The 25,308-nt window shown below is 33.2% G+C and overlaps 1 protein-coding gene across 1 annotated transcript in view; it reads left to right on the top strand.

Annotated features, from left to right (window-relative positions):
* Mulk (acylglycerol kinase-like protein Mulk) overlaps positions 1–2,343 on the top strand; it is a 69,727-nt gene extending 67,384 nt beyond the window's left edge. The window contains exon 3 of the mRNA XM_065501312.1: positions 1,281–2,343. Coding sequence (XP_065357384.1) covers positions 1,281–2,261 — 981 coding nt within the window. The 3' untranslated portion in view covers positions 2,262–2,343. The remainder of the gene's footprint in view (positions 1–1,280) is intronic.
* Positions 2,344–25,308: the final 22,965 nt, after the last annotated feature.

The raw sequence follows: 25,308 nt of genomic DNA on the forward strand, positions 1-25,308 counted from the left end.
TATGTTATTTATATATACATGCTATCATTTAGTTAAGTACAGCACATCTTATCGAAAGAAAAAAGAATCAATAAATATTAACTTACTTACTTGTTAAAAGTTTGTTGAAGTTTTCATTTAAAATTTTGAAATATTTAGCAATTTTGTTACTAATATAGTAGTAATTTTAAACCCTGGATAGTGCAATGCTTATTTCAATCAACATTAAGTGCACTATCCCCAACTATGCTACACAATAATAGCTAACGTAAAGTAACTGTACGGCTGCTGAATTTTTGTACCCTACACCACCATAGTGGGGAGGGTATAATGCGTTTGTGCAGATGTTTGTAACACCCAAAAATATTAATCTAACCACCTTAAAGTATACCGATCGACTTGTATCAAACGATGTCCGTCCGTCTGTCCATATAAACCTTGTGCGCAAAGTACAGGTCGCAATTTTGAAGATATTTCGATAAAACTTGGTACATATAAGTTTTCCAAGGACCAAGCCAAAATTTGTTACGATCGGTCCATAATTAGACCCGCTTCCGAAAATCACTTTAACACATATAAATAACTTTCATATAGACATAAATCACACGACCTAATTTCATGGTGATCGGTCCATAACTGATCATAGCTCCCATATAAGGCCCACTTGCGAAAATCAGTCACGAATATAAATTATGGATATTTCAAAGAAAAATGTTTTTGGAAAAACCTTTACTTAGTGTAGGGTATTATATGGTCGGGCTTGACCGACCATACTTTCTTTCTTGTTTAAGTTGCGTATGAATGAGATTGTGATTGGACTTAGCCAGATAATCTTATTGATGAATAATTTTTTTGGATGTTGCAGTGGCAATAAAAACTTTAGTTATAGTTTAGTCTAAGAGTTTTATACTTATTGTAAATTTCTAAAAAAATTTATGTTATACGAAGAAATGTTCTTAGTTAAATATTTAAAATTTTTTTTTCCAGTTTATAAATTATATAAATTACGGATATTTCAAAGAAAAATGTTTTTGGAAAAACATTTACTTAGTGTAGGGTATTATATGGTCGGGCTTGACCGACCATACTTTCTTTCTTGTTTAAGTTGCGTATGAATGAGATTGTGATTGGACTTAGCCAGATAATCTTATTGATGAATAATTTTTTGGGATGTTGCAGTGGCAATAAAAACTTTAGTTATAGTTTAGTCTAAGAGTTTTATACTTATTGTAAATTTCTAAAAAAATGTATGTTATACGAAGAAATGTTCTTAGTTAAATATTTAAATTTTTTTTTTCCAGTTTATAAAATATTGTGAACCTATTTTGCATATGGCTGGATACTCAGTGGAAGTTGTTAAAACGAAACATATAGGTCACGCAAAATCAATAATGGAGACGCTTCATCAATTGCCCGATGTAGTTGTTGTTGCTGGTGGTGATGGTACATCATCAGAAGTTGTAACAGGACTACTACGAAGAAATGAAGAAATATGTCCCATTTTATTTTTGCCATTAGGAGAAAAGAGTGAAACTGCGTCCAGATTAATAGAAAATGAATCCAAAGGAAAGTTTGGTATTGTAAAACATTTATCACAATGTGTGCTTGCCTTAGTTCAATACCGTATACAAGATCGCCCTGTGATTAAATACGAACTTATAGAGAATGATCAACAACATGAAGTCCGTAAACCAATTTTTGGTTTACTTGATTTTTCATGGGGTATACTAAAGGATATAGAAATTAATAAAGAGAAGTACTGGTATTTTTGGAAATTAAAGTATCATGCTTCCATTATAATTACATCTTTAAGTGATAAGTTGGATCAAACTATTTCAGCAAATCTTATAACCACACCACCATGTCCTGGATGCAATAAATGTGAAGTTTATACAAATAATAAATCCTGGTTTAATGTTTCTAAAATATTAAATCCATCATTACCTCAACCAAAAAGTTTATTGGAGAAACACAAATTTTGTTCAATTGAAAAAAGTTACAAAATTGATGCTAAACAGATTGATATTACATGTCACAAAAATTCGAATTCATTTTTTGAATTAAACACTGATGTAATTGAAAATATTTCCACTCGGTCTGAGTTTCTAATAAATATGATAAAAGAAATGCAAATACAACCTTCAACATCACTCAAAAGTCGATCAATAGAGATAGTAACCATTCAAACCGAGCACCAAACTTATTATATAGATGGTGAAGGCTATGATGCTCGACCCATTAAAATAACATTTTTGCCAAATTCACTAAAATACTTTTATTAATTGTAAATAAATATTTTCTATTTATGTGTATAAATAAATGTAAATAATTCATAACAAATAAAATAATAATATAGCAAAAAAATTTTTGTTTTCATTAGAATACAATTTATGACACAAATTTATTTTTCAAATTAATAAAATCTTTCAATTTGAAATACATCTTTCAAATCTGGGACATAAATTAATTTTCAAGCTAAAAATGTATAAAATAAATTTAAGAACAAAACCTCAGTGTTTTGGCGAATATCAGTTCCAAAATAATGAAATAAAAACACAAGAATTATTACAAGTTTAAATTCAAAATAAAGAGCAGAATTCGCTTACCTTTTTTAAAATATTTAAGGCACGAAGTGCAATCCAAAAGACGAGTGAAGCATATAAACTTATTTCTAAGTAGTTGGTGGCAAGCAATCACCCATATTATCTATGTCGTTGTCGACGTCGACATCACTTTGTAGTCGTTGCCACTTCGTCGACATCAACTCAACCAAGGCGAATTTATACAAGGTGGAGTCAGTCAAACAGCTGATCATTTTTTTTTCAGTAAAATTACATGACTTAAAACAAAATGTTAAAACTCTCTTTTATATGGTAGTCAAATGGGATTATCAAAGAAGAATTAAAAATAAACCAGTGCAATGTTATAATTGTCAAATGTTTGGACATGGAGAGAAAGGTTGTTCTATAAAAACCAAATGTGCTCTATGTTCAGGTAGGCACAAAACTTCAGAATGTACCAACAAAGATAAATTTAGATGTGCAAATTGCAATAACACACACGCAGCAACTGACATCTCATGTCCAGTAAGAGAATCGTTTATACATATCAGAGAAAATATTCAGCGCAAAAATAACCACTCTTCGAATCATAGAACAAATAATCAAAGAAGAATCAACAATAATATCACAACAACATTATCTGATAAAAACTCTTTCCCTAACATACCAAACACAAACAGTAGGAATGAAAGTGCTGCAAATATCTGGCAAAGTTCTCAACATAATAATAATTTTAAGAGAAACAATAATCAAAACTCAACTGATCTCTTTACTGCTGAAGAAATAAGTCAGCTGACCTTAGATATATTGAATAAATTAAAAAATTGTAAATCCAAAGAAGAACAATTTCATGTTATCACACAATTAGCAATACAATATTTATATAATAAATAAAATATAATGGCAGGCCAATTAAATATTATATTTTGGAATTGTAGAAGTATTAGAAATAAATATTTAGAACATTATGATTTTTTAATAAATAATAATGTAGATATATGTTTTCTATCAGAAACCTGGTTATCGAATAATGTAAATATACCACAAATAGACTATTATTGTGTTCGTTATGATCGGGCAGCTCGCATTGGTGGAGGAGTTGCTGTTCTTATAAAAAAATATATAAGAAATTTTAAAACCATTTTTGCTAAAACGGAACAAATTGAGAATGTAGGAATTTGCAGTTTATTTTCCGGGTAATGTAGCAAACTCTGAAACAAAGGGCTTATTTAGAAAAGACTTAAGAAAACTTCTTAAAGTTGATAGTAATGTTATAATTTGTGGAGATCTTAACAGTAAGCATAGAAATTGGAATTGTAATCGTGCAAATGTTTGGTGAAATATTCTGGTTGATACTGTGTCTGTCCTTTCGTACAACATTCTACACTCGGGCTCACCAACTTATATTCCTACTGCTAGAAATAAGACACCATCAGTCATTGACATAATAATTTCAAATATTCCACAATGCATATCTCACCCTAAAACAATAAATGCTTTAAGCTCAGATCACCTTCCAGTGTCTTTTAAAAAAAAATTTTGATCTTCTAAGAAATAGGCAACTGGTTTATAACTATAAGAATACGAACTGGCATCTTTTTAGGTCTTTAGTTAATAGTTCAATTTCACATTTACATCGTGATGTAGGGATCATTACGAAGAAAGAAACTATTCTCATTGCAACGCCGAGATTAGAAATTGATTTTCAAAGAAATAAGTTACCACCTTATATTAGAAAGTTGTTAACGTCACGCAACTATTATCGACGGTTGTGGATGAGGTATCGAAACATATCCGATTTCGACACTATGGAAAGATATAACAGAACAATTCGAAGTGAAATATCAAAGTTTAGAAATAGAACATGGAACACAAAGATTAAAAATCTAGATCAAGCCTCAAAACCTTTTTGGAATATTGCAAAATGCCTAAGAAAGAAGAAAATATTTATGCCACCTTTAGTGGAAAACTCTAAAACATTTTATGTGGATGAAGATAAAGCGAATCAACTTGCCACAAATTTTCTTGAAAACCATCATGTTTCTACCAACTTAGGTAATCAAGATCATATTTCAATGATTAACACTGTAAATGAACGGTTTTCTTTACTCGATATAAGCACAGATGCAAGTGAATACACAAATGTCAATGAAATTGTTACAATCATTAGAGAATTGAAACCTAGAAAAGCCTCCGGATTAGATGGCATTAAAAATATAATGCTACGGCAATTACCACACTTCGCTATTACCTACATCTGCTTTATTATAAACTGCTGCTTGAAACTACAATATTTCCCTAAAATCTGGAAAATAGCTAAGATTGTACCATTTTAAAACCAAATAAAATTCCGAATTCAGTTCAGAGTTATCGACCTATTAGTTTACTAGCAGCCTTAGTAAGATTCTTGAGAAAGTTCTCAAAGCAAGATTATCCATCTTTATTGAACAAAATGCAATTATTCCAATAACGCAGTTTGGGTTCACACCTTTTCATAGCACCGTTCATCAAATTAAACCTATATACAACCATATAAATACTGGGTTTAAAAATGGACATTCCACCGTTTTAGTGGCACTAGATATCGAGAAAGCCTTCGACTGTGTATGGTATAATGGTTTGTTGTATAAGATGATTCAGCATAATTTCTCTGTTTACCTTATAAAATCTATTGAATCGTTTTTAAAAAATAGAGTTTTCTGTGTAAATCTCAATGATAAATATTCAAGTTTAATCGAAATCCCTGCAGGAGTCCCCCAGGGCTCAGTTCTGGGGCCAATTCTTTACAACTTATATTGTTCAGATATGCCTACTTTTAATGGAGTTGAATGTGCAGCATATGCTGAGGACAAAACATTGTTGATTGTTTGCAAATAGCTTTAGACCAACTATTGACTTACTTTCATAAATGGAAAATAAAAATTAATGAAAATAAAACTCAAGCTGTATTTTTTAGTCAAAGACGAAAATATTGTTTTTATCCCACTAATCAATTGAAAATTAATAACACAGTAGTACAGTGGAGTGATAATGTCAAGTACTTAGGTGTATACATAGATAGAAAACTTATTTTTGATTTGCATATCAAAAACTATATCAAACTTCAACTAAGTAATATATGTTTTATAGACTTTGTCATAGTATATATTAAAGTTTGTCAAACGCCTATAAAACAAATTTTGTATTGAAATCTACATAGTTTATAAACTTATAAGCTACTACAAAAATAATGTGGGTATATAATCACTCCAAAAATAATTAATAAAGTAAGCGCAGGTCTTACTAATTTATTTAATAAATCAGAGGTTTTTTAAAATTATTTACTTTCCTCTGAAAAATAATTTTAGCTTGAACTAATTACACTAGTTGTTTAAAATTAATAATAATTTTTTAGATGAAAAGTTAATATATAACTACAACTCTGTAAATTGTGTGATAACTTAGATTAAGGAAATAGATTAAGGAATAAAAATAAAAAAAAAACATCGATCACTCTCTTATTAATTTCGATAAAAATCTCAAACTGGCTGCTCAACATGCTACCCAAACCCCCCGACAAATCAGATATAATAGAATTAATTTTGTAGATGTCGAACGGCTCTTAAATGAAAAAAGAAGAGTTCGAAGAGAGTGACAAATGTACAGATCCCCTCAACTCAAATCGAAGCTTAAAGATTGTATAAAAGACTTAAAAAGCTCTTGGAATTTCGAAAAATTCAATCATTGAATAAATATTTAGAAAGCCAGGACGCAACCCCGTAATCGGATTACACATTATGGCGAGCAACAAAAAATTTTGAAAGACCTGTCATATGTAAGCCCCCCTTGCGAAATTCAAGTGGTGGTTGGGCAAGAAATGATACTGAAAAAGGGAATCTGTTTGTTAATCATTTGAAAAACGTATTTACACCGAACACATCAAATGAAGCAATTGAGTTGCCACCTGTTGTACCCCATTTTGGAGCAGCCGTAGAGATTGAAAATGCTATTGTTGATTTAAACCCCAAGAAAGCGCCTGGTATGGACAAGATCAGCAACAAGATACTTATGGAGCTACCCCGGATAGCAATAACAATAATTCTTTTTATTTTTAATGCTATATTACGACTTGAATATTATCCTTCAGAATGGAAGGTTTCACTGGTTACCATGATACCCAAACCGGCAAAAGATCACACAAAAGTAGAATTATACAGACCCATCAGCCTATTGTCTAATATATCAAAGCTATTTGAGAAGATACTTATGAACAAGTTGTACCCGATGTTAACTGAAAACAATTGTATTCCGAATCATCAATTTGGATTTAGAAGAAAACACAGTACTATCGAACAAACCCATAGACTTGTAAATATGGTGAGAAAAGCGTTTGAAGAAAAGAAATACTGTTCCGCAGTCTTCATCGACATTTCTCAAGCGTTTGATAAGGTATGGCATGCTGGATTAATATACAAATTGAGCCAAAATTTACCCGCAAACATACATAAGCTGTTGGAAAGCTATTTAACTGGTCGAACATTTAAGGTTAAAGAGGGAAACTTTTTAATTACTGCACAACACATTGAAGCTGGAGTCCCCCAAGGCAGTATCCTGGGACCTTTTTTATATTTGATATATTCGTCTGATATGCCAACTAACAATCGTACTCATATATCAACATTTGCTGATGATACTGCTATTCTAAGCATTCATGAAAACCCTCAAGAAGCGTCTCGTTACTTACAATATCACATATTTCAGTAGTGTTCTGTCGTCCGTCGCGTCTACACGCATTTTTATTTTGTCCTCAAATAAATGTCGTGATCCGTCCAATAGTGATAATATGTACTTATATTCTAATGTGTCCGCGTCGAGTGTCGTCTGAAAATAAATAAATTAAAATATAAACAAAACTACATTAATTACGAAAAAATAAATAAAGCATCTTTAAAATATGCACAAACAAATAGAAACAAAATTAAATACAACAAAAAAAATAACAATAAACAACAAACAACAAATGCTTTAAAACAATTACAAATAATCCAACATAAAATCAACGAAAATAAACCGCTAAAATACACAAACAACAACCACAGCAAAACAATAAACAATCAACAAAAAAATATCCTCTCAGAGAACAGTGTTGATACAACAGCAATAGTGTTGGCACTACGGGCCGTTTCTCTGTCGCAATGACCAGATCAGGGCTTTTATGGCCTCTCGTCATTGTGTAATTATTTCCCTGTCCTAATTGTCCGTTTTTTCCTTAATCCTTAAATTGTTATGATATTTGTACAATTGTATTAATTGTTGTTTGACTGTTTGGTGACGAAGGTATAACACTGATCACTAAACGAGTCTTAATAACAGCAATTAATATCATTATTGTTACTTATATCATAGAAATAGACACTTTATTTGAATTTTCTGAATATTGAAATGACAGGTAGCTTCCGGATTGACTTCTGCAATATACGGGGGTTACGATCGAATTTTTTCTCCGTTTACGCCCATGTTTGTTTCCATACCCGGGTATCACTTTCTATCGCTTTTTAATTTTCATCGGGGCATTGCCATGTACATACGCAATGAAGTCGTGTACCAGTACCAGCAATCATTAGGTACGTATGATGTAGAATTTAACTGTCTCTGGGTTAAGTTCAAAATCAGGACACACTGTTTGCACTTCGGGGTTCTTTATAGAAGTCCAAATGCGGGAAGGGATATTACAACATCTAGCTTCGATGCCCTTTCCGATTCCATATCGAAGATTCTTGAGAGTTGTCCTAACAGTGAAATTGTTGTTGCTGGTGATTTTAATGTTCACAACTCCTCTTGGCTTCGCCATTCAAGTCATACAACTACAGAAGGCCAATATGTTGAACTATTCGCGGCGCACAATCACCTTGCGCAATTAGTGAATGAACCAACGCATATTTCATGCGTTGATGGGCACCAAAACAACACCCTCGACCTTTTTCTAACTTCACACCCTGACAAGTATGAAATAGATGTTTTTGCACCTCTCGGCAATTCAGATCATTGCACCATTTCCGCCTCCTTTTCGCTCTCTGAACTTCGTATCGTTTCACGACCAGCTACGAAACGTTCAACTTTTATTTACGAAAAGGCTCGTTGGGCTGAGCTCAACGAGTTCTTTCGGCATTTTAATTGGAAACTTTGTTTCTTAGACAATAGCGTCAATGCCACGGCAAAAATGGTGGAGAACATAATTATGATGGGGATGAAAAGCTTCATTCCATCTAAGAAAATTTCGATTAAAACTATGGAAAAATCCTGGTTTAATCAGAAGTGCAAAATTGCAATCAGATCTAGAGAGGAAGCATTCAGAATCTGGCGTAACAACAAAAATGCCGAAACTGATTCGCTACGCAAAAGGGCGAGACTGTATAGTTAAGCTAAACGGACGTGTTTTTTTCTATCTTCGCAAATATCTCGTTTTTTATGATATTGACGGCTAAAAATAAATTAAATATAAAAAAAGAATATATATATATCTTTAACGCGAATGGACGCGAAATTATATTTAAATATACAATCGTTTTTTGATTAAGTCATAAAATATAATATTAAAAGTGCCAATTAAAGTTATCTTTTATTATTTTCGTTCTGGTGTTTGTTTTCTTTTTTCCACCAATAAAGAGCACAAGTGCAAAAAAATAAACAGAGAATACTCTTTATGAGTTTCTCAAGTGGTAATCATAGTGAGCGCAGGCTTAGCATGAACGGCAGAAATGCATATGTGTTTGTGAATGTTGAAGAAAATTCGAAAGAAAACAAAAATACAAGAGTTGATGACAGCTTGTATTTGACCGCCAAACAAAGTGATCGAGCTCGTTCATTATCCCCCGCTTTGTTTACGAAAGGTGTTTGTACAACAAAAGAAAATTTGCCGTTGACAGATGTTGATGGAAATATGGTAACCAAAAGTAAACTTTTAGTAGCGCCTGAAGGTATGCTAAATAATTCACCCCCTAAAACAAAAACCTGCACAGTAAGTACAAACCCAATTAACCATAGTACGGGAGCAATACCTAAAAATGTTCAGCCCAAATATAGTGAACAAAAACCACAAATCCAAGTGGGAATTGATAGGTACATTACCGTACTGAAACGAGGACGCAGCCCAAGATCCTCAAAAATCGCATCAACCGCAAAAATTCCTAAAGATAGGGAAATTGATAGGAAAACTACCGAAAACAGATTTTCTATTTTGCAAGATGAAGCAGCTGACCACCCAACATTACCCAAGTCGTCTAAACCCCCTCCTATTTATTTGAGAGAATGCTCTAATTAATTCGAATGCTCTAATTAAGAATTTAATCTCGTTGGTCGGAGAAAATTCTTTTTACGTTGTACCTTTTAAGCGAGGTAACATAAGCGAGACTAAGATACAGGTAAATCATGAAAATGATTTCCGTAAGGTTGTTACCGAATTTGAAAACAATAAACAAAGTTTTTACACATACCAATTGAAGAGTAGCCAAGGGCTTCAAATTGTTATTAAGGGTATTGACTCGTGTGTAGATCCTGAAGATATAAAGGCTGCTTTGGAACATAACAAGTTTAAAATAAAAAATGTAGTCAACATTAGAAATCGCGAGAAAATTCCCCAACCAATGTTTAGAGTTGAACTAGAACCAGGTGATGTTAATCTCAAGAAAAATGAAACACACCCAATTTACAATTTAAAATATTTATTGCATCGTAAAATTACGATAGAAGAGCCACATAAGAGATCGGGACCAGTCCAGTGTTTAAACTGTCAAGAATATGTTTGCGTGGTGTGTGGAGAATTGCACGGTTCTACCCAATGCGATAAATCCAAAAACGACTCAAAAGTAAAAAAATGCAGCAATTGTGGCGGAAATCACACAGCAAATTACAGAGGATGCCCAGTATATTCTATAGTTAAAATAACATTAACACAGAAACCCGGTATTTATCCTGTGCAATCAAAGAACCTAGTTGATACCCATTACCCCCAAATCTCGCAAACCATGAATAATAAAGGTTCATACGCTAGTGTTCTAAAAACGAATCCAACTTTTGCTCAAAACCCACCAATAGGAAAAGAAAATAACCCTAATATCAATGTGGAATTTGCAGACCAACATCCCACTTCTAATTTTAGTCGACTGGAATCTACAATAGAGACCCTTGTGAAATCGGTTAACAATTTTACCAACTCTATGAGTAATATGATGCAGGAAATGCTTAAAATGCAATCCATGTTATTACAAGCTATCCTAAATAAGCCATGAACTGTTTGAAAATATGTTTCTGGAATACAAACGGCATACGCCAACACAAAAACGAACTCGAATATTTTTTAAGAAACCAACAAATTGATATAATGCTGGTTTCTGAAACTCATTTGACGTCCAGAAATTCATTTCGAATAAATGGATACGTAATATATATAAAAGCTCGAATCAAACACTACTTAATGTGTGATCTTTGCGAAGATTATCTTCAAGCTACTACAATCTGTCTTGAAGATTTTCATCGAAACTTAGTGATTTCATCGATATACTCACCCCCTAGATTTTCAAATACAGAAAGTCAATATAATAGATTTTTTAAATCACTAGGCCCCCTTTTCCTGGCTGCTGGCGATTATAATGCTAAGCACACATTCTGGGGATCACGACTGATTACCCCTAAAGGTCGTGTTTTGTTTGATACAATTTCTAAAATGGGTTTGAATGTGATTTCGAGCGGCCAACCTACCTACTGGCCTACTGACCCACGAAAAATACCGGATGTTATTGATTTTAGCGTGATGAAAAATATCCCTGGAGAAATGATTCAAGTTGAATCCTCGATGGAACTATCTTCAGATCACTCACCCACTATTGTTACTTTATTGAGCCCCCGAGAAATTGTATCCCCGACTGGTACTTTAGCGATGACAGGCACAAGAATTGATTGGCTCAAATATAAAAAATACCTCAGTACACATTGCTCGGAAAACATACCGCTAAGAACACCAGAAAACATCGATCACTCTCTTATCAATTTCGATAAAAATCTCAAACTGGCTGCTCCACATGATACCCAAACCCCCCGACAAATCAGATATAATAGAATTTATTCTGCAGATGTCGAACGGCTCTTAAATGAAAAAAGAAGAGTTCGAAGAGAGTGGCAATTGCACAGATCCCCCCAACTCAAATCGAAGCTTAAAGATTGTATAAAAAGACTTAAAAAGCTCTTGGAATTTCGAAAAATGGAATCATTGAATAAATATTTAGAAAGCCTGGACGCAACCCCGCAATCAGATTACTCATTATGGCGAGCAACAAAAAGTCTTAAAAGGCCTGTCATATGTAAGCCCCCCTTGCGAAATTCAAGTGGTGGTTGGGCAAGAAATGATACTGAAAAAGGGAATCTGTTTGTTAATCATTTGAAAAACGTATTTACACCGAACACATCAAATGAAGCAATTGAGTTGCCACCTGTTGTACCCCATTTTGGAGCAGTCGTACCCCTACGTTTTGAGATTCGAGAGATCGAAAAGGCTATTGTTGATTTAAACTCCAAGAAAGCACCTGGTATTGATAAAATCAGTAACAAGATGCTTATGGAGCTACCCCGGATAGCAATAAAAATAATTCTTTTTATTTTTAATGCTATATTACGCCTTGAATATTATCCTCCAGAATGGAAGGTTTCACTGGTTACCATGATACCTAAGCCGGGAAAAGATCACACAAAAGTAGAATCATACAGACCAATAAGCCTATTGTCCAATATATCAAAGCTATTTGAGAAGATACTTATGAACAAGTTGTACCCGATGTTAATTGAAAACAATTGTATTCCGAATCATCAATTTGGTTTTAGAAGAAAACACAGTACTATCGAACAAACCCATAGACTTGTAAATATTGTAAGAAAAGCGTTTGAGGGAAAGAAATATTGTTCCGCTCTCTTTATTGACATTTCTCAAGCGTTTGATAAAGTATGGCATGATGGTTTAATATACAAACTGAGTCAAAATTTACCCGCAAACACACATAAGCTATTGGAAAGCTATTTAACTGGTCGAACATTTAAGGTTAAAGAAGGAGACTTTTTAAGTAGTCCCCAACCCATTGAAGCTCGAGTCCCCCAAGGCAGTATCCTGGGACCCTTTTTATATTTGATATATTCGTCTGATATGCCAACTAACAATCGTACTCATACATCAACATTTGCTGATGATACTGCTATTCTAAGCATTCATGAAAACCCTCAAGAAGCATCTCGTTACTTACAAAATCACATATTTGAATTAGAAAATTGGTTAAAACAATGGAAAATTAAAGTCAATGAGCAAAAATGTACCCATATAACATTTACATTGCGTAGAGAATCATGTCCCCCTATTCACATCAATAACCAAACAATAATTCAACAATCGGAAGTGAAATACCTCGGAATACATCTTTATCGTCGCCTTACTTGGAAAAGTCATATAGATGCAAAGTTGATTCAAATGGAATTGAAATCAATTCAAATTAATTGGCTTATTGGTAGAAACTCTACGCTTAGTTTAGATTGTAAACTTCTACTTTACAACATGATCATAAAACCGATATGGTGTTATGGCATACAGCTATGGGGCACGGCCTCAGCGTCAAATGTTGAAAAGATCCAAAGACGCCAAAACAAGTTTTTAAGAATGATCACAGTTGCCCCTGGTATATCAAAAACGCGAATATACACAAAGATCTAAACGTGCCCCTTGTAAAAACTGAGATCACGAAAAATGCAGAAAAATATTTAAAAAAACTTGAAATTCACCCAAACCCACTGGCCCGCAACATATTAAATAACCGTGGCCACACTCGGTTAAGAAGGAGGGACACAGCAGACCTAATCCAAAGAATAGAAGGAAGAATGCCAATTTAATAAAAGCTAAATGAATAAACAATTTTTCGTCCGGCACTGGCTGGACTAATTAAATTATAAATATTAGATATAAGATTTGAAGTACTTGTTAGTTCATGAATGAAGATACAATAAATAAAAAATAAAATTGAAAAAAAAAAAAAAAGGCGAGATCTTCGTGTGCCAAAGTGCTGAGGCGTGAAAAATCTCTACACGAGCAGCGCCTTCGAGCCAAAGTTCTTACTGCTTCCCGGGGCAGTAAGAGCTTTTGGTCATTCGTTAAAAGAATTAAGGATAATGCTAGTTCATCAATTCCTACACTTTTAAGGGATGACCAACCATTCACTGACCCGGTTGATAAAGCTAACCTTTTGGCTGAATTATTTTCAAATAATTCGAACTTACCGGAAAGCAATCAACCACTACCCGACCTTAAAAGAGTATCAGTTACTATGCCGGATATATTCTTTCGCGCTCGCGCAGTTAAAAGGGTTTTAGCGGATCTCAACATAAATAAGTCTCCTGGGCCTGATGGTATACCAGCACTGGTCTTGAAGCAGTGTTCTTCGACGCTAGCTCGTCCATTAGCTAACCTTTTCAGCACTTTATACCGTGCCGGCAAATTTCCAGTATGTTGGAAGGTTGCTAATGTAACGCCAATTCCTAAAAAGGGAGAGGCTAATAACCCTGAAAATTATCGCCCAATAGCAATTTGTTCTGCACTTTCCAAAGTTATGGAGAGTATGGTTAACTACCATCTTGTGAAATATTTAGAGTCCAACAATTTACTCAGCGACCGGCAGTATGGCTTTCGTAGAGGACGCTCTACGGGAGACTTGCTAGCCTTCCTATCGGAAAAATGGTGTCGTTCCATACACCGTTTTGGCGAAAGTAAAGTGGTGGCTCTAGATATTTCTAAAGCGTTTGATAGAGTATGGCATGGTGCGCTTTTAGCAAAACTTATTGCTTTTGGTGTTGGTAATAACTTCTGTCGATTTATATCGAGCTTTCTCAGAGATCGCACTATACGAGTTGTTATAGATGGAATTTCATCAAACGAGTTCAAGATCAATTCAGGGGTACCGCAAGGCTCAGTCCTTTCTCCTACTCTATTTCTTATCTTTATAAACGACCTTCTACGTCAAACTTCCAACCCTATGCATTCAATTATAGACCAAGCCTGTCGGAGATTGGGGCAATGAGGCAAAATATGAATGATACGCTCAACCAAGATCTTGTGACAATCTCTGAATGGGGTTGTGCGAATAGAGTCGATTTTAATGCGCGCAAGACTCAATGTTGTATGTTAACCCACAAACGCACAACAGATCATGTTGCTCCATCTGTTTTTATGGGTGGTGTAAATATTAAGGAATCAGAAGCTCTTGATGTTCTAGGCATGAGTATTCAGTGCGATGTCCGCTGGACAAAACACATTTTTCGAGTGTCGAAAGAAGCATTCAAGTGCCTTGGTTTCCTTAAACGGTGTAAGAATTACTTCACTCCATCTGATCTCCTTACTATTTACACCACTTATATCCGACCTAAAATGGAATACAACTCTCATGTGTGGGCCGGTGCTTCGAAGTCTATTTTGGAGTTACTCGACCGCGTACAGGAGAGGGCGAAGGTGCTTATCGGTGACAGTAGGGTATCCAGCTCTATTGACTCACTGGAACATCGTCGCAATGTGGGTTGTGTTTCACTGTTCTACCGATACTACAATGGTATGTGCTCTGCAGAAATTAGGGAACTTGTGCCCGAAACCCGTAGTTTTTTACGCAACACACGTTCTTCGGCAAGGGCTCACCAATTCGTTGTCGACTGGACAGTGGATCGCACAACACATTACAGAGAAAATTCGTTCTTTAGCCGTACTGTCCGTATGTGGAATAATCTTCCTCCTGAAGTCTTTCCTGTCACTTTCAATATAGGAAAATTCAAATCTAATGTCCACAAACACTACTCCCTCTATCCTCCCACCCATAACCTATTTTCCTAGTTCCAACACAATGCTTTGCATGAGTAGGGGTCATCCCCTGAGTGCTGGTCCAAGAAAAAAAAAAAAAAAAAAAAGTGCCTTGGTTTTCTAAAACGGTGTAAGAAATACTTCACTCCATCTGATCTCCTTACTATTTACACCACTTATATCCGACCTAAAATGGAATACAAATCTCATGTGTGGGCCGGTGCTTCGAAGTCTATTTTGGAGTTACTCGACCGCGTACTGGAGAGGGCGAAGATGCTTATCGGTGACAGTAGGGTATCCAGCTCTATTGACTCACTGGAACATCGTCGCAATGTGGGTTGTGTTTCACTGTTCTACCGATACTACAATGGTATGTGCTCTGCTGAAATTAGGGAACTTGTTCCCGAAACCCGTAGATCTTTACGCAACACACGCTCTTCGGCAAGGGCACATCAATTCGTTGTCGACTGGACAGTAGATCGCACAACACATTACAGGGAAAATTCGTTCTTTAGCCGTACTGTCCGTATGTGGAATAAGCTTCCTCCTGAAGTATTTCCTGTCACTTTCAATATAGGAAAATTCAAATCAAATGTCCACAAACACTACTCCCTCTATCCTCCCTCCCATAACCTATTTTCCTAGTTCCAACACAATGCTTTGCATGAGTAGGGGTCATCCCCTGAGTGCTGGTCCAAGAAAAAAAAATGATTAAAACAATGGAAAATTAAAGTCAACGAGCAAAAATGTATACACATAACATTTACATTGCGTATTGAATTATGACCCCCTATTCTAGAGATGCCAAACGGGGAATCCCGAAAACCCCGGGATTTTCGGGATTTCCTAAATCCTGAAGCCCGTGATTTTTTAATTTTAAATCCCGGGATTTTCCAAATCCCGTTTTTCATAAATAGGGGAAATTGTAATTTTTGTGTGCCTTTTTCATTAATTTTGACATTAGTTGTGTTCGCGTACTTGATAATTTGTAATAATTTGTACAAATTATCACTGGAAGTTACTGGATTCCGTTCGTTTACTTTTAAAAACTTGTAACGAGAGAGCAAGAGAGTTTTAAAAGTGACAGTTCGTAGATAGAGAACATGATATTTTTTACTGGACATTTTTTGTCCAGTAAAAAATATCAACATAAAAACCGTTTAAAACATATGGTTGCAAATGCAAACAAAACTAAAAAGATGAAAATTAATACAATTTACAAGTTTTGCAAAGAAAAGAAGTAAAATAGCCCAAAACAAACGTTTTAAATTAATTTATAATTAAATACAACTTATTTTTACAAATTTTTGTTCGCGTACTTTTTTTTGTTACTTTTCTGATTGAGAGTAATAGCAGAAACGCAATCTACGGAAAATTCTAAGAAAGTTTCCTCAGGAAACCATAGGTCTAAAATCAAATCCTATCTTGCACATTTCGTATTTTATCCAATAAAAAAAACTATTAAAAAAAAATACTGAAATATCATTGGATAATAGACGAAATTTGGAAGATAGGATTTGATTTTATACCTATGGTTTCTTGGGGGAAATTTTTTACAATTTTCTGCTACACGATTTTTCGTGAAAAAAAATCGACCCACCCTAATGTATGTATTGTTATTTTTTTCTTATATAATGTACTCATGCAAGTATTTTATGCTTTTTAGTGTCTAATATAAATTAATTGCTAAATAAAAAATTTTCTTTCAATTGTAAAGACATAATTACGTACGTTCCAAATCCCGAACCCCGGGATTTTCAAAAATCAGTCCCGATTAGCATTTCTACCCTATTCATATCAATAACCAAACAATAATTCAACAATCGGAAGTGAAATACCTCGGAATACATCTCGATCGTCGCCTTACATGGAAAAGTCATATAGATGCAAAGTTGACTCAAATGAAATTGAAATCAATTCAAATTAATTGGCTTATTGGCAGAAACTCTACGCTTAGTTTATATTGTAAACTTCTACTTTATAATATGATCATAAAACCGATGTGGTGTTATGACATACAGCTATATATCCAAAGATGCCAAAACAAGTTTCTAAGAATGATGCGAATATACACAACGATCTAAACGTGCCTCTTGTAAAAACTGAGATCACGAAGAATGCAGAAAAATATTTAAAAAAGCTTGAAATTCACCCAAACCCATTGGCCCGCAACATATCAGTTAACAGTGGCCACACTTGATTAAGAAGGAGGGACACAGCATACCTAATCTAGAAGGAGAATGCCAATTTAACCAAAACAACCATGAATACAAAATTTTTCGGTCCGGCACTGGCTGGACTTATTAAATAATAACACTCTGCTACAAAATCACACTTCTTGTCAGAACTTGAAAAGCTACCTAATGGAGTTTGTAGGCCTAGGTGAGGACATGCTAAAACCGTTTTCAAAGATTTTGAAACACCCTCAAAATTTTGTGTTATTTTGAAAAAACGATTTTAGGGTAGGTCGTAGTACTTTAGTATCTCTAACTCACACACTTTTAGACCGATTTCAAAATTTTAAACAATTATAGTTAGGTAAAGAATTAAGCTTTCTTAAAATGTATGTATCAAATCTATATTCCTAGAAAGTGTGTAAGTGTTTATAAATAGTTTCGCTTTCTTTTTTATTTTTTCTTAATTTTTCAAATTCAACAATAGTTATTTTAACTTTTTTCTATAAAAACCTATGTTTTTTGCAAAGTTTTTTAAAGACAATTGTATATAGACAAAAATGAGACATTGCTTATTAAAATCGGTTTATACCTGCAAAAGTTATTAAACTTTTTCGAAAAAAGTTATTAAACTTTTTCGAAAAAAGTTCCACAAAATTTACCTTGTATATTAAAAATTGTACAATAATTTTTTTTGTATAGTTTTTTTTTTTTTTTATTCATATGGACTGGGGGAGAAAATACTGAAAAAGGTACAATTTTCATCCGATTTGAATAATTAAAACGATGGTTTGTTAAGAACTAAATTTCCTTAATATATTGGTATAAATTTTGATAAGCTTCCATATCAAAATAAGTAATGAAAAGCGACTAACGTAAAAAAAGTTGATAAATTTTGTTTTTCTTTTAGATATTCTTAACAAAAGCAATACTTATAACTAACAAATGTATCAAAAAATGCACGTAATTTTAAAGTGCATTCAGTTTTCTTTCCAACTGACTGAGTTACTGATCGATAAGTTGTAATAAGTTGTAGCACCGTGTAATTATTAGATATAAGATTTGTACCACTTATTGTTAGTTCATTAAATAATGAAGATACAATAAATAAATACAAAAAAAAAAATGTATCCTAGACATGCCCTTAAAAAAATAGATTAGCTTTGGATGGGTCTTATTTTGTTCATTAGTAGCTAAAACTAACTACAGCCAAATTTAAGTGCAATCGGATAACTAGAACACTTGCCGGAAATCGATGGAATGTTGTAAAATTGGGTAAATAATGCTTTTTTCCGATATATTAAAAAAATTCCGTGCCTGTTTTAAACATTTGCAATAAACCTAAGCTTAAGAAAATTGCCTTTCTAACAAGGTATAAAACAATAATTTCGAATGAAAAATAACAAAGTTATACGGGTTTATCTGAGCAAAAAGTGTAGTTTACGCATATTTTACTCACATTTCTATTGACATACAGTGACTCTCATTAATATTCGGTTTTTATATATCAGTTTCTGAAATCCGAAAATTCTCAATGAATATAATGACATCTTGTTAATGTTTATTTTTTACTTAAAGTTATAAGTTAACAGTGGTTGACTACACTATTTTTAAACACACATGCCGGAGAGATGCAACGTCGGCATTCTCCCATCGAATGCCAGACGTAATACGATGCTTGCGGCACAAAGTATACAGAGGCGTCAAATTTGACAGTTCAAAAACACTAAAATCAGCTTTTTTGAAATTGTTTCGATAGAAAGAGAAAACAGATAGTGCGTTAAAACAAACAACTATATAAATAAGCACAAAACCAAACCAGTTGAAATTGTTTCGAGCGAAAGAGACAAATATATTTTTTTGCCGTGTCGCCTCTGTATACTTTGTGCTTGCGGGTTTTGTTTATTTCAATTATTTAATTAACAAAACATTGTTAGTTTAAGTTTTAAGTTTTTTCAGTCGTAAATAAACACAAAATATGTCAAAGTCACATTAATTGGCGCCCAACGTGGGGCTTGATAAAATAAAAAAAAACAAAGTAACAATAACAAATGATGATGATAAATTAAACAATATTAAAATTAACTCTACAAAATGAAATAAAAGAAGTAACAAATAAACAAAATTACAAATTTTTTGAATTTGTCAAATAATTGTGGAAAAGCCACAACCACAATACCAGTCGTAAAAACTATCAGCCAAGAAGAAATAGAAGTCTAAGGAATAAGGAATAAGGACCCAAGGAAGAAGGAAGCGCAAACTCAGCAGCAAGCAGTGTTGTATTAAACTTTATCAAATATTATGTAAGTGTATTGCCCATCTTTATATATATAATTCTTCTGTACGTGTGTTAGTAACTAAACTCCTCCTTAACGGCTGGGCCGATTTCGATAAAATTTGATGTGTGTGTTTGAGTGGGTCACTGGATGGTTTAGATTCACAATTGACCTATATAGGAACTATGGGCATGGCACCTCCCATACAAAGTAAAAATTCATTATTGCATATGTGGAGTACTATTATAGTGGGAGTCTTCAAGCGTTATGTGATCTATGGCAGAGCAACGTTTGCCGGGACAGCTAGTTATTCATATTGTTACGTTTTAACCTTTTCAAAACGTTTGTTTATTTCCTTTAAATTAACCGGATACTTTTGATTGCAAATAAAAGCCATTTAGTAGTTTGAAAATTGTTACAACTCTTTATTTATTTAAAATGTACAACAACAGAATTAAAGTGTTTTTTATACACGTTTATAAATTCGCATAAATAAAGACACACTTTATAATGTACACGAATGTTTATTTGAATAGCGTCTCTGATAAACTCACTAACGACTGCAACCTCTGCTACTATTTATAACACTGCCATCTGCATTCTAGATTGCTCTTTAACTGTCTAGAGCTTTCTAATACATACGCCATCTGTGGTGTAATTTCTACAATGTTCTTTAACTGAATATTCGATTTCGAATATACGGTCGCAGCAAACAGCGTTGCCAACTTACGATCAATGGTCAACTGAAAGCTTATTCAATGTTAATAATGCCCACAGATATGTTAAAGTTTGGGCACTGCTATTTGAAAGCATTATGCAACTTCAAATCAGCCGTTAAAATCGTTATATTTGAATTCAAATACAATTTCGTAACAATATGATAATAAATATTGGTTCATACAGTGTAGAAATTGTAGTGGATTTTTGTGGACAAAAATTTAACAAATATGTATTAAAACTTAATTTAATGTAGATAATTGTATAGTGAGGGCCAAGGCGTATTTAACAAGGTGACAGCAGTGGCGAATTGAAATAAATACAGGCGAATTCACTTATTTTTTATATATTCAAGTATAAACAGATTTTCTTATAATTATTTTGTAATTATCAGTTTTTTTTTTAAACAAACACAAACTGCGAAGCGTTTTGCTTGTCTGCAGTTACACCCAGATTAATAGTTCAGCACACTATCGACTGGTCTATCGGGGCACCCAATATATATATTGAGTTTGACATAATTGCGTTTATGAGTTCTGAAAGTTTGGACGAACAATTTAGGATATTGAATATTAATAAAGAGGTTACGAAAGCAAAGAACGCGGAAGAAATTTCAAAGATTCTGGAGTCTGCGGTGTGTGTTGCAACACAGAAAATTGAGTTCAAAAGAAAGATAGAAGAGTTGACAAAAAAGTGGCGTTCGTCGCATCCGGAAATGCGGAGGTAAAAACGTATGAAGAAACAAGAATTACACCTGAGTCCAAATTTTTTGGATATTATAGCCCGACTTACCTAATAGAGAAGGAAATGAGCAAGCTGAGATAGGGAAGTATATCTGTTATTCAGTACCAAAGAATAATAACAAGAAGTGAAACGCTGTCAAAAAAACCTAAGTCGGTTGTCAAAAAAAACCTAACTCTTTGGATGTATTGGTATCATTTTATTTATATGTATTGGTTTTCAAACCACTTTCACCACACTCATAAAAAAGCGATCTTAAAAATTATAACAAAATTTTATTACAATTAAATTTAAAAATTCAAACAATTCTCGAATTATTTGAATTATATTTGATCTGGAAAGGTTTTATAAATAGATTTTTCCGCTTTTTATTCCATAATTTCTGCAAAAACTAAGTTTATTTGAACTTTTTAATTTATTTCCAATGCGAAATTTTACAAATGTGTATTTTTTAGTTTTTATTTCACCTCCTAAAAAATTAATGTCAAAAAAATTAAAAAAATATTTTTTTCGTTTGTGCAAAATATACACGTTTCGGTTATTTAAAAGTGTTTAAAAAAATAATAAAAATATTATGTGATGGTGAAAGTGTGTGTTAGAATTGCAATTTTGTGCAATTTTCAAGAAAAAGTTTTGAAGTTAAATCTCTCTCTCAGGTGTGTTGAATTCAGTGATGTTAACTTTTTAATTTCGATTACCGTACAGCCCTAAAAGAGTTACCGTTTTTTAGGTAAAATTACCGTATCCAAAGTCTTGTACAAAAATGATAATATATTCTTATTCAAACAGGTTTATTTTTATTATTCAATATATCGAGGGCCTATATTCAAAACTATCTATCTTAAAAAACACAACTTTTCAGGAAAGCCAAAAAACTGTTTTTTCGCTTATTACTTGAGTTATTAAAATTCGGTATGCTACAATTATTATAGTAAAATTCATGTTCAGCATTCAAAAATTAGTAAGAAAACATGAGTTGCAAGAGGAAATTATTCCAAAAAAATATTTGAAAAGATAGAGGCTTTGCATTCGGAAAAAATTAATTGTATAAGATAGAAATGAAAATAAAGCAGCAAAAAATAATATGTTTGTAAGAAATTCACACCATAGATGAGGGCTGTTTTATTGAACATTTTACCATCAAAAAGTAATTTTCGTGAATATTAAAGATAGAGGGTTTTGAATATAGGACCAAGTTTGTAAAACAGCAGAATGCCATTTTTATCAACATCTTTTATTTGACTTATAAGCATAAATTCCTTATCAATTTCATTAAATTCATCCATTTGAACAGCTTCTGGGAAATGCAAAAAATAATATTTTTGCAATCAGTTTTTAATACTAATTTTTATATTGAAATATCCATACTTGAAAGATTACTTTACCGCCTAGATATATTTTGTCTAGCGGTAGTTGGTTATCATCATCCTCTAAATTTTATGATTATTTTAATGAGAAATGTGTATATCATATGTTAGGTGAAGCGCCCAAGCTCTTTGTATCCAATTGTAGATTATAAACGAAAAGCACAAGAATTTTTAAGAACAAATTCAATTATTTATTTCTTATACTTTTACGTTAAAATTCCTGAAATGCACATTAATTAATAAACTTATTTATTATATTTCGTATGGAAACCAAGAGCTGAACTTCTTTATGATATTTCAAACACGATCTATCTGTATTTTATAATAAAAATGGCTTTTTATATGATTTAAAAATGTTTCATTAAAATACCGCGTGGAAATATAAAATAATGCAATCCAAATATTTGCGAATGGGAATTAAGCGATAAGTAATAACTAAACAATAATAACGATAATCGATAATTAGTAATACATATTAGCGATTAGACCGTGACGCTAACACCCCCTGGTGTTTCCGCCCGGGACTGTAGATCCATAGGTCGGTTCAGATCCGGTTCGAAGGACCAGAATGTTAGGTGAAGCGACCAAGCTCTTTGTATCCAATTGTAGATTATAAACGAAAAGCACATTATGGAAATATAATTCTTAAAAATTTAAACTTTATAAAATTACCGTACAAATGTAGAAATTACCTGCCTACCGTACGGAGGTCTAAATTTCCGTACAATACGGTAATTACCGTACGGTTAACATCACTGGTTGAATTCACATACTACTTGTATGTGAGAAGAGAGAGAAGTTGTTGTTGTAAAAAAATGAGAGGCTCCCCTTCTTGTTATTCTTTGTTCAGTACTATGATGAGGTAGAGAGAAAGCTTTCTCTCTTGACCAACAAAACTTTAATGACATACGATAGAGTCTTAGCAACAAAGTTAAATGAAATATACAGACAGGACGCTCTTCGTATATGGTGCTTTTCTCAGCTCGTCCTTATGACTTACCAACCGCTTTTAAACTCGATCAAGAAGTTGAGGCGAATCACGAGCGTTACGTGTTTGCGATCAAATTTTCCAATAGGGGGCGAGTGGAAGACGCAAAAGAAAGTAAGCTAAAAGCAACTAATGAACCGTTTCGACAAAGAAACCCAACTATATCTGACAGAAGTGTAGGTCCAAAATACCAAAGGCTCAATAATATTAGTCAAGAACCTCCATTAAAAGAATGTCAGGATCATTACTGTGATATAGCAGATTTAGAATCACAGGACGTTGATGACAAATAGGGTTTTTAATTTCCCGACCTTTTTTGATTCCCGGGAATCGGGAAATTTTTTTCTACATTCCCGGGTACTCGGCTATTCCCGAAATATATAATGATACTGTAAATTAGGAATATTATAGCCAAATTTAATATAAAAACTTAGTGTTATAATTATTAAATATCAGAACTTCGAATTAATTAATAAAATTTGAACATAATTCACTAAAATCTTAATCTGTTATTAAAAAATGTCAGCCTTTCATTCCATAAATCCTTTTATAATATTTAATTTTTTCGATTCATTCCAAAGCCTTTGTTTAAACTGAATTAATTTTAAAGTTAATTACAGAATTTATTCAAACTTTGAATGATTAAATTTTTGTTAAATCAAATCATTTACAAAACTAGATTTTAATTGAAGAAAAATTGAATCATTTAATACATTTTTGAATCTATTTTATTATGGATTTGAAGAAGAAATTTAATGAAATTAGAATGATTCAATAAGAAATAAATTCTATAAATAATGAATTCTCTTTTTAAATTTTCATACGAAAAACCCCATGTTCAAGTTTGAATGAATGGCATTGGTACTCCCATCCTTGGCTTTCCCTATTTAGGACTGTATTATCCTAAATCAGATGGCAGACGACATCTGGAATCGCAAATGTCATCATATGTTACTTTTTAAGATATTTTCGTTGAGTTTTTGTATATAAAATACATATAAATTTTGTTGTTGTAAATTGGCGAATCGTTACCATATCTAAATAATCGTTTTTAGCGGATCTCAACATAAATAAGTCTCCTGGGCCTGATGGTATACCAGCACTGGTCTTGAAGCAGTGTTCTTCGACGCTAGCTCGTCCATTAGCTAACCTTTTCAGCACTTTATACCGTGCCGGCAAATTTCCAGTATGTTGGAAGGTTGCTAATGTAACGCCAATTCCTAAAAAGGGAGAGGCTAATAACCCTGAAAATTATCGCCCAATAGCAATTTGTTCTGCACTTTCCAAAGTCATGGAGAGTATGGTTAACTACCATCTTGTGAAATATTTAGAGTCCAACAATTTACTCAGCGACCGGCAGTATGGATTTCGTAGAGGACGCTCTACGGGAGACCTGCTAGCCTTCCTATCGGAAAAATGGTGTCGTTCCATACACCGTTTTGGCGAAAGTAAAGTGGTGGCTCTGGATATTTCTAAAGCGTTTGATAGAGTATGGCATGGTGCGCTTTTAGCAAAACTTATTGCTTTTGGTGTCGGTAATAGCTTCTCTCGATTTATATCGAGTTTTCTCAGAAATCGCACTATACGAGTTGTTATAGATGGAATCTCATCAAACGAGTTCAAGATCAATTCAGGGGTACCGCAAGGCTCCGTTA

The sequence above is a fragment of the Calliphora vicina genome, chromosome 2 (assembly GCF_958450345.1).
Source record: "Calliphora vicina chromosome 2, idCalVici1.1, whole genome shotgun sequence".
NCBI lineage: Eukaryota > Metazoa > Arthropoda > Insecta > Diptera > Calliphoridae > Calliphora > Calliphora vicina.